Source organism: Cryptomeria japonica, chromosome 3 (genome assembly GCF_030272615.1).
Source record: "Cryptomeria japonica chromosome 3, Sugi_1.0, whole genome shotgun sequence".
Lineage (NCBI taxonomy): Eukaryota > Viridiplantae > Streptophyta > Pinopsida > Cupressales > Cupressaceae > Cryptomeria > Cryptomeria japonica.
The window spans coordinates 336,896,744-336,910,833 of NC_081407.1; the positions used below are offsets into that span (position 1 = coordinate 336,896,744).

A 14,090-nucleotide genomic window follows, 5' to 3' on the forward strand; every position below is an offset into this window, starting at 1 on the left:
CTCAAGGTGAATCCCAAGTGAAGAGATATTAATGGTCAAAGATGACCAACTGGCTTTGTCGGCACTATGGACCTGATGAAGTCAATGCGCAGGCAACTCATGATGCCTTTCTTAAAAATATCAAACGATATTTGTAGACCCTCAAAACTGAGGCATAGGTACCTTGAAGTACATATCAAAACTTAAAATTCTCATTTCAAACAAAAGACTGACTGGGTGCAAATGGTGTGCTCATGAAAATAGCAACTTTAACTGATATAGCAATGAAAGTACGAAAAATTGAAAAAGATGGCTCAAGAAACCCTTTTCAAAACCGATCAAACGGATTGGCAGGAGCTTGAAACTAGAAATATAGCTTGTCATTTATACCAACAATATCCCAGAACAAAAATTCTGACATGACTCTCACCGAGGAAACTTTTACACTTATGCAAAATAGGGCTCTAACTCGTTGTTGAAACAGGGACTTGTCAAACCATGCAAACTGCAAACAGATTGAGCTTTCTAAACTGAGCAAATGGATTCACAAAGACTTGAAATTTTTCATGGAGGCACACTTTTATGCATAGAATTAAATTCATTTTGAAATTATTCATGATGATCAACAAGGCAAAATATATAAGCACTCAAAGTAGGCTACTTGGTAAAATCTGTATATGTGCCTAAAATGCACTTTCAGCTGACCCCTTTGAAATGGGTACGTGATAAACTGATCGAAACTGAAAACTGAAAGTTGCACAACACTTCATTAGCTAAATCAAAGTTGTAGGACACACTTGCCAAGCCTTACCCTTCGAAAATCAACCGTCTCCATTCTACCCCCTTTCTAACTAGGCCATTCAAACTGACTCATTTTATGATCACTTGCATTTGCTGAGCAAATTTTTTGAAATGGGCCTGTAAACTTGACTCAAATTTAATGAGTTCCAACATGCCCCTCTCAAGCACAGAGGAAGATTGTGATTTTACTCCAATCTCTCCAATTGTTGGAATGTTCGTCACTGCTCATTGATCCAACAGGTTCAGTTTCAAACAAGCAAACACAGTGACAAATCTATTTACTAGTAGGTTCCTTATCTGTTTTATTGCATTCACCAAATTTTAAATCAATAGTTTTATTAGAAAAAGGTTGGTTTTGGGAATAATAGTTGTTATTGTAGAAACATTAGTATGAGTTCATGACACTCTTCTTTTTACTCTCTTAAACATCTACAAATTTAAGTAAAAATCAGTAAGTAATCAAGATACTGGTTGGGAAATTTCTTCACAACCTCAAATTAGATGAGTTGGATATTATTTTTTGTATGCTTTTGTATAAATTATTGTTTGAGGTGGATTTGGAGGAATTTAAAAAAAAATGGCAAAATAATCTAACAGTTTGTAGAAAGAAACTCAACATTAAATAGGTAAAGGAAAATTATTTATCTTTGTATATACATTTGAATAGAGATGAATTCAAAACCAAATTCCTTATCATGAGAATAATTCTCTATTAGGCCACAAGCCAAGAGATAGCTCATTGTTTCAAGTCATAGAACATGTATTATTTTAGCTGAGTAAGTTTGGATCAATCTTTTCTTGACACAAATACAGTCAATCTCGGTTTAGGATCTATATTGCCTAGAGTATTAGTAGTAAAATTTGGAGCTAATGTCACATCAACTGAAGAATCATTTTGTAGTTGTTGCACATATATATTCTGCTTTGTTATTGTAATTGAGCACTAATATGACAATCAGTCACATTGTATTGCTCACCAATAAGTGATCTTGACACAACATGTAAATCTTTGTACTCTTGCATTTACTTTTATATTGGGTTAATCCTCTTTGTCATAAATAAAGAATAAAAAATTGGAAAAAAATCATATATATATATAAATATATAAATATAAATATATATATATATATATATATATATATATATATATATATATATATATATATATATATATATTTATATTTAAGCATAAATTTCAAGACCTCATAGATAAAAAGAGGATGAATACAAATATTATGCAGATAATCTCCAACAAATTAATAGCATGTAAAACTTGTCATTTTAATATTGTAATAGAAGTGATAAATGTAATAAGAGAAGTACCTAAGTTTGTTTTTTTTGTATTTTTAAATGTTAAAAAATAATGATTGTTTGAACTAGTTGATTATTATTAATTTCGCCGAGAGGCGATCTACAATGGGATCAATGTTGTCCGTAAATAAAAATGGTTTTTAAAAAAAATTTGACATGCTGACTTGGCAGTATAGTGATGATGCTGGCAGTATAGTGATGATGCTGGCAGAAAAGTGGATATAATATTTATTTATATATAATATTTTTATTACGCGGAGAGGCGTTCCTACAGTCGCAGCAGGGGGGAGTGGAGGCATCCGTGTATACACTAAAGAAAACTGAAAACTGATTGCGGCCATGCATTGTAACCGTTCCAAGCATTCCAAATGCACTGTCAACAATGGCCATTGAATAGCTGGAGTCTTTGTAGAGACGTTACATTCAAAAATGATCTTGCCGCTTCAAATGAGATTTAGGCAATCATTCTTTGATGCACGATTAGTGTTTCTTATGTTAAGAGTGATCGGCTTTCAATATATCAATTTCAGATCTAAGCGAAATGATTGTTGGTGAAACGTCAAGGTCTGAGCGAATTTCTTCTTAGATTGAAAAAGTTGGAACATAGTTGGATTAGATTTGAGCTGTGCAAGGGAGTGAATTCTGCTAGCCATCTTCTATAAATTCATCAGCAATCTACATTAGAACCGCATATGTGTTTTCTTCTTAATGAATGTATGTGTTTTGTTTTTAATACCTTATTGATCAAAGTTTCTGACGTGCAATTAAAAACCTTATGTATAAAACATGTTTTTCCCAGATTCGTATTTCTTTCGAGCTCTTATTCTAGCCTGACATGATAATCATTGTCATCACCCATACTCAGAAATCTATGGATGGTGGGCTTCTTATAATAATTATGATCTTTGATTCTGAGCTGGGTAATTTTTTGTTCCATGGATGCTGAAGCATAGAATGCATTAGTAGTCAATTACATTACCTGTCACGTTTCAAAGAAACTGAACAATATAAGTCTAATTGTATGGAAAATCTCTGAAACGGGTTAAGGAGCTAAAAGAGATAAAATGCTCCAGATTTTCCTGGTAATAATCGCATCATGGAAAGAGGGGACAAATTTGCTCTGTGATAGCTGATTGTTCTTTGAATTAGAAATAGTTTTATAGCTGTGTCAAAACAATTTGGATTTCATCTGTCATATTTTTACTATATAAAGGTTAAATTTGGTTAGTCTTTGAAATTTGTATATTTATATATTAATAAGTGGTGTATTCTTGTATATTTAATTTTTTAATTTATTTTAAATTTTAAACAATTTTTATATATTGGATTTTATTTTATTCCTATTTGCATCTATTATTCTATTATTAGCACACATTTTATATGTCTTTCTTGATTTCCAGATTGATATATTTGTATTATGCATTAATATTGAATGTCAAATGATCAACTTCAAAATTAAAAAAATTCAAGTTTTTATTTTTAGTTCCTGCCGACGCATCTGTTGCATTGTTGAATACATTTGACGTTTTGTGCTTGTCCAATCAGAGTGAAGAATTTTTTTTGCATGTAGTCTTCTGCAAATGTTTAATATTTAAATAGAATTAAGAATTAATATAAAATTATTTTTGTCTATTATGATTGATTATTGCGGTTGAAATTTTATTTATTTTATTGTGGTATTTACGAATAGCATTTGATTACAAGATCTTACTCAGGGTCATGCGATGGCTTTCGTCAACTGCCCATGATATCAAATCTCTCATTTATGGGCTCAGATCTAACTACAGTCATCTTATACCCTGAGTTTTGAACCAGGATTGCCAAGGTTGATGCATGCACCTGTAAGATCCAAGACAGTCATCTTATACCTGTAAGCTCCATGGCCTGCACTATTAATCAGTACAAAGTGGAACTTGCCAAGGTCATATGATGCGGTTTGGAACATCATTGATGTCTATATGTCTGGGTATTTGGGTATTTTTTTAATCTCTGCTATCTTCATGACATAAATGTCTTTATGGAGGCTATAGATGAGGCTGATGAAAGAGTTAATCAAGCAAAGCACTAGGCAATCGAAGCCAACAATAGGGTTCATAAGTGAATAGCCTTAAAGGCGTGAGAGTTCAGGGAGGTTAATGGGCGCGCTGGCCTAACAGAACTCCTAAAATTTGATTCGCTTTAATGGAAATGAAGCACAGTAATGTTGTAGAATTCTTTATTGCAGTTCATGTGTAACACACTTATCTCATAAATGACGGCAAACATATCGAGGATTTGAACTGTTGATCGGTTAATAACTTTTCTTTTTTATTCAATAGGTTTCCACTTTTGCATGCCACACACAGATTTTCATCAGATTTGATTTCTTCATAAAACTACTGTAAGTGTATTTTTATGAGAAACACAACCTCCAAGCTGTCCTGTTTACTCCAAGTTGCCCTATTTGCCCAGCCTCCACTCTCACATGGTCTGCTCTATACGAGAAGAAAAGAAGAGTTGAGTGGCTCTGTAGCCTAGGATTGAATTCAATTTCCACCTCTGACGTTTCACAGACTTGAATGCAATAAAATTGTGAAAAAGTACATCATGTCAACCTCTATTGCTTAATCAATAAAAACCACCAGCAAATTCAAGTATTGATAACATGATAAACTGCAATAGAAGAATTACTGGATCTCTCAGCAACAAGCTAACTTCTGTTGGAACACAAACTGTTTATGTTGCACTATCAAGTTGTTTGCAGCCTTTCCTCCCAATTCTAAATTGTATCATTGTTATTGGAGCTTCCAACTCTGGTGGCTTAAAACATCATTCTTACAAATCCCAAATAAACTTTTTGGCCCCATTCTCTACATCAAATGATCCAAAAACAGGTTCTTGCGAAATCCAAGAAAAGAAATTGGTCTCATTTGTGATGAATGCAACAAAGATCCCAGAGCCAACGGTGATGAATCGTGGGTTGACCATGGTTTCCTTTTCTCAGCTACCCAGATTGCTTCAGCCTGTTTTTACTCTCTCCAAACCTTCAACAAAGTATCAAATTGTGTTTTTGACGCAAATCTACAGTAAAGGAATCCATTAATGCCGTGTTCCATAGATGATTCCTTTCTCTAATTTTGTCAGGATGTGTGCGAGTGGAGATTTGAATATTGGTTTCTGGCATTTCTATAAGCGCGTAAGTCCCCACCAGAAAGGGATATCGGGCATCCATCGGAGTTGACCAAGAGAAGATCATTGTACCCGACCTCCACAACTACGTTTTACTAACCATTTTATATTCATCACAATTCAGACCCTCCGGAATGTACTCGTCAGGGCATCTTACAAATTAGAATTTAGCTCTTTCTTTGACTGGCTGTGCTTCTAAATATTTCTTTTTTAATTCAGCCCAATCCTCTGAGACGTTCCTCTTTTCTTCCATTATTTTAACTTAGTTTCATATTTGTTTCTTCTACCACCTCAAAGCTGATACCTGCACCGCACAATACTATAAAATAACCTTTTCTACTTCTCTTCCAAACCCGTTCAAAGCAACAGGAGCAACAAGAGTAGAGCTCTGTTAAAGGCAAACCGAGATGATCAGAGACTTACCATTGAAGAAGTTGACATCTCAAGGACAAATAAATATATAGAAATTTTTCTCTCATGACATTCAAAGTAAATGGTAATAAAAAATAAAAGGATTCGAAGTTGATAAGGTTAATGTTTTAGAAGGTTTGTTAATTATTTTGAATTTCAATAATTAATTAAGTTTGTAGTTATTTAATTATATTTCAATTTTAATTTTTGATTACAACAGATATGCTCAGGTAATATCTGCTTATATTTGTTTGTCTGTAAGTTCAACTTTGATATTATTGCTACATAATATATTATAGTTGTCTTTGGTTTTGATGGGCAATTTGATTCATGATGTTATTTAGTCAATGTTAACATCTTGCAAACACAAAGGACCCCATGAAAATAAGAACATATAAGAGGACTAACAAATGTTTTAGCAGATGCCCTTTGTTTTGTCCCCAGAGTTTTGAGGATGGCGGGCATGGCATCCCTTTCTTCGCCTGTGACTATGGCTATCACCACCATTCGACTCTGTGATAGCTTCTTTTGCCTGCTGCCCCTTTTTATCTTCTTCACTAATGGCTAAGCCTTGAACTGCATGAATTATCTTAGGAGGAAGCTCTTCCAATTCCTTCGACACTCTGTCAACATCTACAGCCAGGTGCTCTGCCAGCGTTCGGTTGAAGTCCTCTCTCACCACAACACGCAGAAGTGTAATGTGCTGAGCATCTGGAGCCATTGTATAGGCTGGAACAATCCACCCATATTTTCTTAGATGATCTGATATTTCATATTCATCGTGCTCAGTGTTGTCCTTGAGCGAGAAGGATAAGGCCACTACAGGAACCCCCATGTCTTTGGATAATATTTTAAATTTCTCCTTTCTTTCCAGATTTTCTGTCAGAGTCCTCGCATTTGATAGTAATTTATTTAAAATTTGATAATTGTCACCAGCCCATGAGATTTTGAAAATTTTAACAATTCTGATGAGCTTCTCAGAATAATTTATTAAATTGTTAAATTCCAGTCATAGTTGGCCATTAGAGATCCACTATATAACTAAGAAAAAAATTGAATTTAATAAAATATTTGTTAAGGGAGGTGAATTAAAAACATTACCAGCACAGTGCAGAATCAGAATTTAATTTTCAATGCTTTTTAGGTAGAATCCATATTATATATGCTCTCTAATATCTAGAAACTCTGTTTTTTAATAAATTTAGAATATTAAATTTTTAAAAAAAATTAGAAATCATGAAAAAATAGATTTTTTTGCTTGAAATGTTAATTTAGATAGAATTTGTTCAAAATAGAAACTTTTCATTTTGTTTCATATTTTACTTTCTAAATTTACTATTAGTTACATCTTTTTCTTTCAAATTTGAAGATGAATATTATATTTCAAATAAAAAGATAGAACATTATTCTAATATGAAACTCTAAAACTATAGGGTGCACTTAATTAAATGTATATTGATATAGATTTGTTAATTTAATGTTGTGTAGGCATTAAAATTTTTGTTCACCAAGCAAACACTTTCACATTTTTAGGAGAATTTGTCTTCCAGGTTAGTATGCTATTTTTTACAATAATTTTTTTTTTGTGAAATAATTTTTAAAATATATTGTAAATTCTAATTTATAACAATAATCTATTTTATTTTTAGAAATTTTGGTTTTTAATAAATTCTAATTTATTACATTCTCATCTTTTTTTTTAATTTATTTGTATATTCCATACCACCATATGCATTTAACAACAATTGTGTATGAAATTTGTTAATAATGTATCTATCACCATACACTCTCATAACAAGTTCAATCATTCTCTCTATACATAGATAATTCCAATATTCAATTGTTACAAATAATTCTACTTTTCTTCACAGTTTTTTTAAACTTCATTTCTACTCTGATCCTATCACATTATATAAATTAGAAATATAATTTATTGTGTAGCTATGGATCAACCAATATTGAATTTTGAATCGGAAGAGGAGAGGAGGCAATATCAAAGAGCACAAAGAAGAGAGTATCAGAGAGAATATCAAAGAGAATATAGGAGACGACAACGGGAACGTTTGACAAATGATCAAAGGGAAGAAGAAAGAAGAAGACAAAGTGAAGCTCGAAGACAAAGAAATGCTAGACGAGCAGAAGTAACAATACAAGAGTTGGAATTTCTAAATAGAGAGGAAGCTAATATTATTACAAATAGTCATCAAAGAACATCTCAACAACTCTCTCATATTGAAAGAGACCAAAGGCAACACGTTAATTCACATTCAAGTGGGCAGTACAATCAACCATCAAATCAAAATATTGAGTGTCATCTTCAGAATGAAAGCTCAAGGTCAATAGAACGAGTTGCAGAGACACCTCGACCTAGAAGTCAATTTGAGAATAATTTGGGTGCAGAAGGTGATGCACAAAATAGACAAAATACAAATGGAATGATTCGAGCTGATTTTCAAAGATTTCAAATGCAATTTCGACACCAATTAGATCGCTTTAGAATGCCAAGCATGTGTTATATTTGTCAAGAGTGTTATCTGGGAATTAAAGTAAATCGTAGCTCACAAGGTCCTATATGCACTACATGTAGATAAGAGAGAGGAAACAATAGATTTTCAGCTTCAAACAATATGGATCCCGGGCCACAACCAGAAGAGCTTGCAAGTTTGACTCAAGTAGAAGAAATGTTGATTGCACGTGTCAACCCAATATTACAAGTTACACATGCAACAGGTGGTCAATACAAATACAAAGGACACACAATAAGTTTTCCACAAAATGTGGAACATATTTCAAACATTTTGCCACATACAATAGATCATTTGCCAATCATTATTGTTCGAAGAAGGGACCAACGTGGCACAAATTATAACTTTACAGTGAATAGGGATCGTGTGTACAAAGCACTTAAATACAAAATTGAGCATGATAAATATTATTCTAATGTCATAGTTAATGAGAATGCTCTCAATGATCTATCTAGCAATTTTGATGAAAATATTTTCAACAGATTGAAGACAGTGCATATGGAATTTGATTCTGATGCAAATGAAATCATATTTGTGGGTCCAATCATGGAAACAGATGAAGGTAATACAATTGACCACACAAATTCAATGGCTTCTAAACTACCTAATGCTCAAAAAGAAATGGAATTAATACATCCATGGATTAATAATCCTGATACAAATCAAACAGCATTGATCGATTGGCCAGCAATTGGTACATCTCCTATCAATGAGTATGTCACATTGGGATTACTTGATATGGCATTTCCAACATTGTTTCCTGATGGTAGATGTGACTGGTTAGAGCCATGAATGAGGCGAGTGCATTTGCATGAATTTGTGAAACATCTACTGCGGTATAGAGATCATCGATTTGGTCAACATCCAAGATTCAAATATTTTATGATGAACATGATTATGAGACATCGTGCACAAAATTCATCTGCAATCTTTGTAAAACGAGGTTTTCATGACATGCCAATCACTATCAATGAATTGCATCAGCATATGGAAAATATGCCACAATCCCATTTGGCAGATAGGTTGATGCGGTTTGGAACATCATTGAGGGGTACAAGGTCATATTGGGCCAAATGTCGTGCAGAATTAATAGACATGCTTCATCAAATAGGCTCCCCTACGATATTCTTCACATTAAGTGCAGCAGATATGTATTGGCCTGATTTGCATGCACTAATGCCGGGAACATCACCAACCACTCCACGAGAAGCTCAAAATTGGAGAAAGCAGAATGTTATCAACTACCCCCATATAGTTGCACATTACATGCACTTAAGACATTCAATATTTAGAAAAGAAATCCTAGAAAAAGGAATGAATGTTGAAGATTTTTGGTCTAGGTATGAGTGGCAACATAGGGGGTCACCACATGTGCATGGATTCATATGGATGAATGGAGCACCCAATATGGACAATATTGACTGGTCAAATGAAGAGCAACGAAAACATGCAGAAAAATACTTTCATTCCATTGTTCATGCATGGAATCCTAGAGAAGATCCACATCAACGAAATATACAGGCAAGTCTATGAAAACTTCAACATATATATGGTTTATTGTTTGACATAAAGTATTTTATAGCTTATGATGTAGCTAACATATTTGTTTTTATTTTAAATTGTAGGCATTTCAAAATTTTCCTCTACATCCATGTCTAAAAAATACAAGACAACTTGCAGAGATAGATATTGATAAGGACTATGAAGAGATCTTTAACTATGTAGAATGACATACATTGTGTAGGGAGGGTGCATGCTTGCGAAAAAAAAGAGGAAAGATGGTTTGTAGGTAAATATTTATCAAATCAAATATTTATATAAGAATTAAATACTATACAAAAGAAAAGTAACCAAATATTTATGACAAGTCTTGATATTTTTTATAGGTATAATGCTCCTTGGCCTTTGAATCTCAGTGGGTCCAAATTATATGAAGATATAGAAACAGGTGAAAAAAAATTTGAACCTGCAAGAAATGATGATAGGGTGAATTCACATAATCGTCACATATTGCAATTATGGAGAGCAAATATAGATTGGCAACCTGTTCTTTCCAAACATGCAGTAGTCAAATATATTGCCAAGTATGCAGCGAAAGCAGAGAAAAGCTCTGAAACATATCACCAGATGTTGATGCGCCTCTCCAACATGGAAGACCTTAATGATTTAGCTGCTCGAGCATATAGAAGGCTTCTGACTGAAACAATTATTGAAAGGGACATTGGTGCTCAAGAAACATGTCACATGTTGTTAGAACTTCCATTAGTAGAGAGTAGCAGAAGATTTGTTAATCTAAATGTCTCACGTGAGGTGTTCAAACCTGTAACTATAAATGATGAAGAGAATAATGAAGAGCAGACAAAATCTTTCATTGATGGATATAAAACAAGGCCTCTTTGTATGGAAGGTGTCACATTAATTGATGCAGCTAGATCATGGATATATAATCCTAAAAGAAAATGAGACAACAAATGGGAACCAAGGGAAAGAGCAGCAATTGTTAGAGTTTTTCCTAGGTTTGTATCTCTTCCTCCACGTGAGTCAAATAAATGGATTGACTTTTGTTTATCAGAGTTATTACTCTACAAACCATTTCGTGACATAGAAAGGGATATTGGTCATGATGATGACTCTATGATAGCAAATTGGGAGTCATTTACCTACAATCCTTGGCATGTCAAACGAATAACAAGTATTGAAAATGTAGAGGCTAATACTGATTCAAAAATTGAAGAGAATGAAGCTATTCAGAGAAATACCACAGAGCATGAATGGGAAATTATATCTAGGCTACATCATGGTCAAAATATACAATTTTCAGAAATAGATATGTTGGGGAGAAGAGACATTGATAGACATACAAATTGGTCTACTGATTATCAAGGTGAAGAGTACACAACTACAGCAATCAGTTTCATAACTAACATGAAGGATCATGGATGTCTTATATATGATGATATACCCCAATGCATCAACTACATGACCCTCAGTGATAAGCAAAAAAAGGCAGTTGATATAATTATGACACACTATGAGAGGAGTCAAAATAAAGTGCCATTGTTCATGATAATTCAGGGAACAGCAGGTACAGGAAAGTCATATTTAATTGGTGCCATCAGTCAAGCTCTTGAAAATGCTGCAATGCCATCTCGTTCTCCCCTTCTATTACTTGCACCAACAGGAGTTGCAGCGTTCAATATAGGGGCCTCTAAAGTTCATTCCAAATTGAGAATCCCAATACGAGATTTCACTCAACTACAGGGAACAAGACTTGCCATTTTTCAAGAAGAAATGGTGCATATCAAGTACATTTTGATTGATGAAATGAGCTTCATTGGTCAAAACATGTTGGAAAACATAGATTCTCGACTCCGACAAGCATACCCACAAAGTGCACACCTAAGTTTTGCAGGTATGCATTTAATTTTGACTAATGAGGAAAAATAAATTTCAATAACAATATTATATATTTTAAAAATAATTATTTTCAATTATCTTTCAGGTATATCTATGATTTTGGTAGGAGATTTGGGTCAATTGCCTCCGGTTAATGATAGACCTGCATATGCCAGTAATAGACGAGCAAAGCTACTATGGGAGGAATTCAAAATTGTGGTTACTTTAGATAAAATATTCAGACAAGATGGAGAAAATATTCAGCAACAAAGATTTCGTCAACTTTTGACAAATCTAAGAGATGCAAACCCTCAAATTGATGATTGGAAGCTACTAATGATGAGAACCCCTACTAACATAGATGTTGCAAGTAATTCTGAATTTGAAAATACTATCCATTTGTTCTCCACAAATGACAATGTTCATAGTCATAATAAAAAAATGTTATATTCATTGAGGCATCCCGTTGCACAAAGTGTTGCAACAAAAGCAGGAAGTGTTAATATAGCAGAAGATTTCTCAACTGGTGAACTTGATCTAGAGTTATTGATCAGTAAGAATTCAAGGGTCGTGCTAACTTCAAACCTTTGGATACAAGCAGGTCTTGTAAATGGAGCTTTGGGATATGTTCAAAAGATTGTCTACAAGCCAGGAAGTGCTCCACCTGACCCACCGACATATGTGATGGTTGAATTTGATAATTACTCAGGATTACCATTTGAAGATCATCATCCAAATACAATTCCAATAACACCAATACAAAAGGGCAGAACACTTCAGCTACCATTGAGATTGGCATGGGCATTGACTATACATAAATCTCAAGGATTGACTCTTCCAAAAGTAACTATCGATATAGGACCAAGAGAAAGAACTGGATTGACATTTGTTGCAGTATCTCGTGTAAAATCTCTAGAGGGTTTGAGAATAATGCCACCATTTACATATGATCGTTATGAGAAAATGAAAAAGGGTAGACAACTTGCAAAGCGCAAGGCTGAGGAAAATAGGCTCAAACTTTTGGAAGATAATTGATGTAATATATTTTTTGTTGAATTTTTTTTTATTGTCTTTGACACCTCTGTTCTTTATTGCCACTATAATTATTTCTAATATTTAATATATCATATATGCTTTCACAATGTCTACTCAATAATTATAAATGATAAGAAATATTACATGAATTCAATCAATGAAAGGTTTTTTGTTTCCATACAAATCTCTAGAGGGCTTTTAAATAATATTACCATTCATTATGAGAAAATAAAAAAGGGTAGACAACTTTCCAAAAATAAGGCTAAATAAAATAAACTCAAATTTGTAGGAGATTAAATTTGTGTATATATTTTTTTGATCAAATTTGCTTCCATGGCTCTAATACTTGTGTTATGTCTGCCCACAACAAATAATTGTTAACATTTTATACACCACTAAATGCTTCCACAATATCTATTAAATAGACAAATATAAATTATCAGTTAATGTTACATAAATTTAAACAAGCCATTTATTTACTTATTTCCATATCCAGTATAAATTTCATTTGAAATGTGAAGGAGATTTCCTTTTGACAACCATATTTCTTAGATGCACCTAATATAATCTTGCATCATTTTTTATATCATCATGGTAAAGAAAATTCGTACATGTATGAATTGTTATGGTCCTCCTTGTGTTTAATATACTAACCTAGAAAACAATGTATGTACGTATATCTCTTTGACTAAAAATGTATGAATATATATTTTAGGTACTTTAATAACATTCATTTGCTTAATGTTTATTACCCTTTATGTGATTTTCTATTTAAATTGGAAAGTATATTCCTTGAGCAATTTAATAGTAATTTAAGAGCTAATAATAATTTGCATGCATGTCAGGAAGATGTCAGATAATATACGTACAAAATGGGTGTCCACTTGGATGTCAATGTATCACCCGTATCTTCCACGCAATGTCCTCCTTTGTATAGAGGAATTGAGTGTTCGCTATTGGGTCAGAGACAGGATGGTCAAGAAAATTAACAACAATGGATTAAGGACCACTCAATTCAAATTTGACAATTATGCTGTATATTTTAACTTCTTATATGAATCGAAGATCAAAATGAACTTAGATGTCAGATTTAATAATCTTCAAATTGAGATTGTAGATTTGTGTGGTTGGTTGATTTCTCTATACCATGAGATTCGAGATCTTTACCTTGCTGGATGCATTTGGAGAATCGTTATTAGACCAACAATAAAAATTGAGAAGTACACTCTATCCGATCAACTTAGTATGAAGTTTATGAGATTTCTTAAGGGAAAATCACGGATCAGTTATCACACAGGCCCACCTGAGGAATGGTTTCTTACTACTCTTAAGCTCGGGTACTCTATAAGATTCACAGTGCATCAAGTTATGCCATCATTCAGGTTGTTGCATGCATACTATGGGATACCTGTCTTGTATGCAGTGAAGTCCAATGTGACAATTAAAGTTCGGACTATTCTTGAC

General features: G+C 33.3%; 1 protein-coding gene across 1 annotated transcript; it reads left to right on the forward strand.

Annotated features, from left to right (window-relative positions):
- Positions 1-9,092: 9,092 nt before the first annotated feature.
- LOC131874156 (uncharacterized) lies at positions 9,093-12,626 on the forward strand. Its single transcript, XM_059217401.1, has 5 exons — positions 9,093-9,716; positions 9,921-9,976; positions 10,082-10,602; positions 10,768-11,607; positions 11,698-12,626. Exons 1-5 carry the CDS (start codon positions 9,093-9,095, stop codon positions 12,624-12,626), a joined length of 2,970 nt encoding a protein of 989 aa, XP_059073384.1.
- Positions 12,627-14,090: the final 1,464 nt, after the last annotated feature.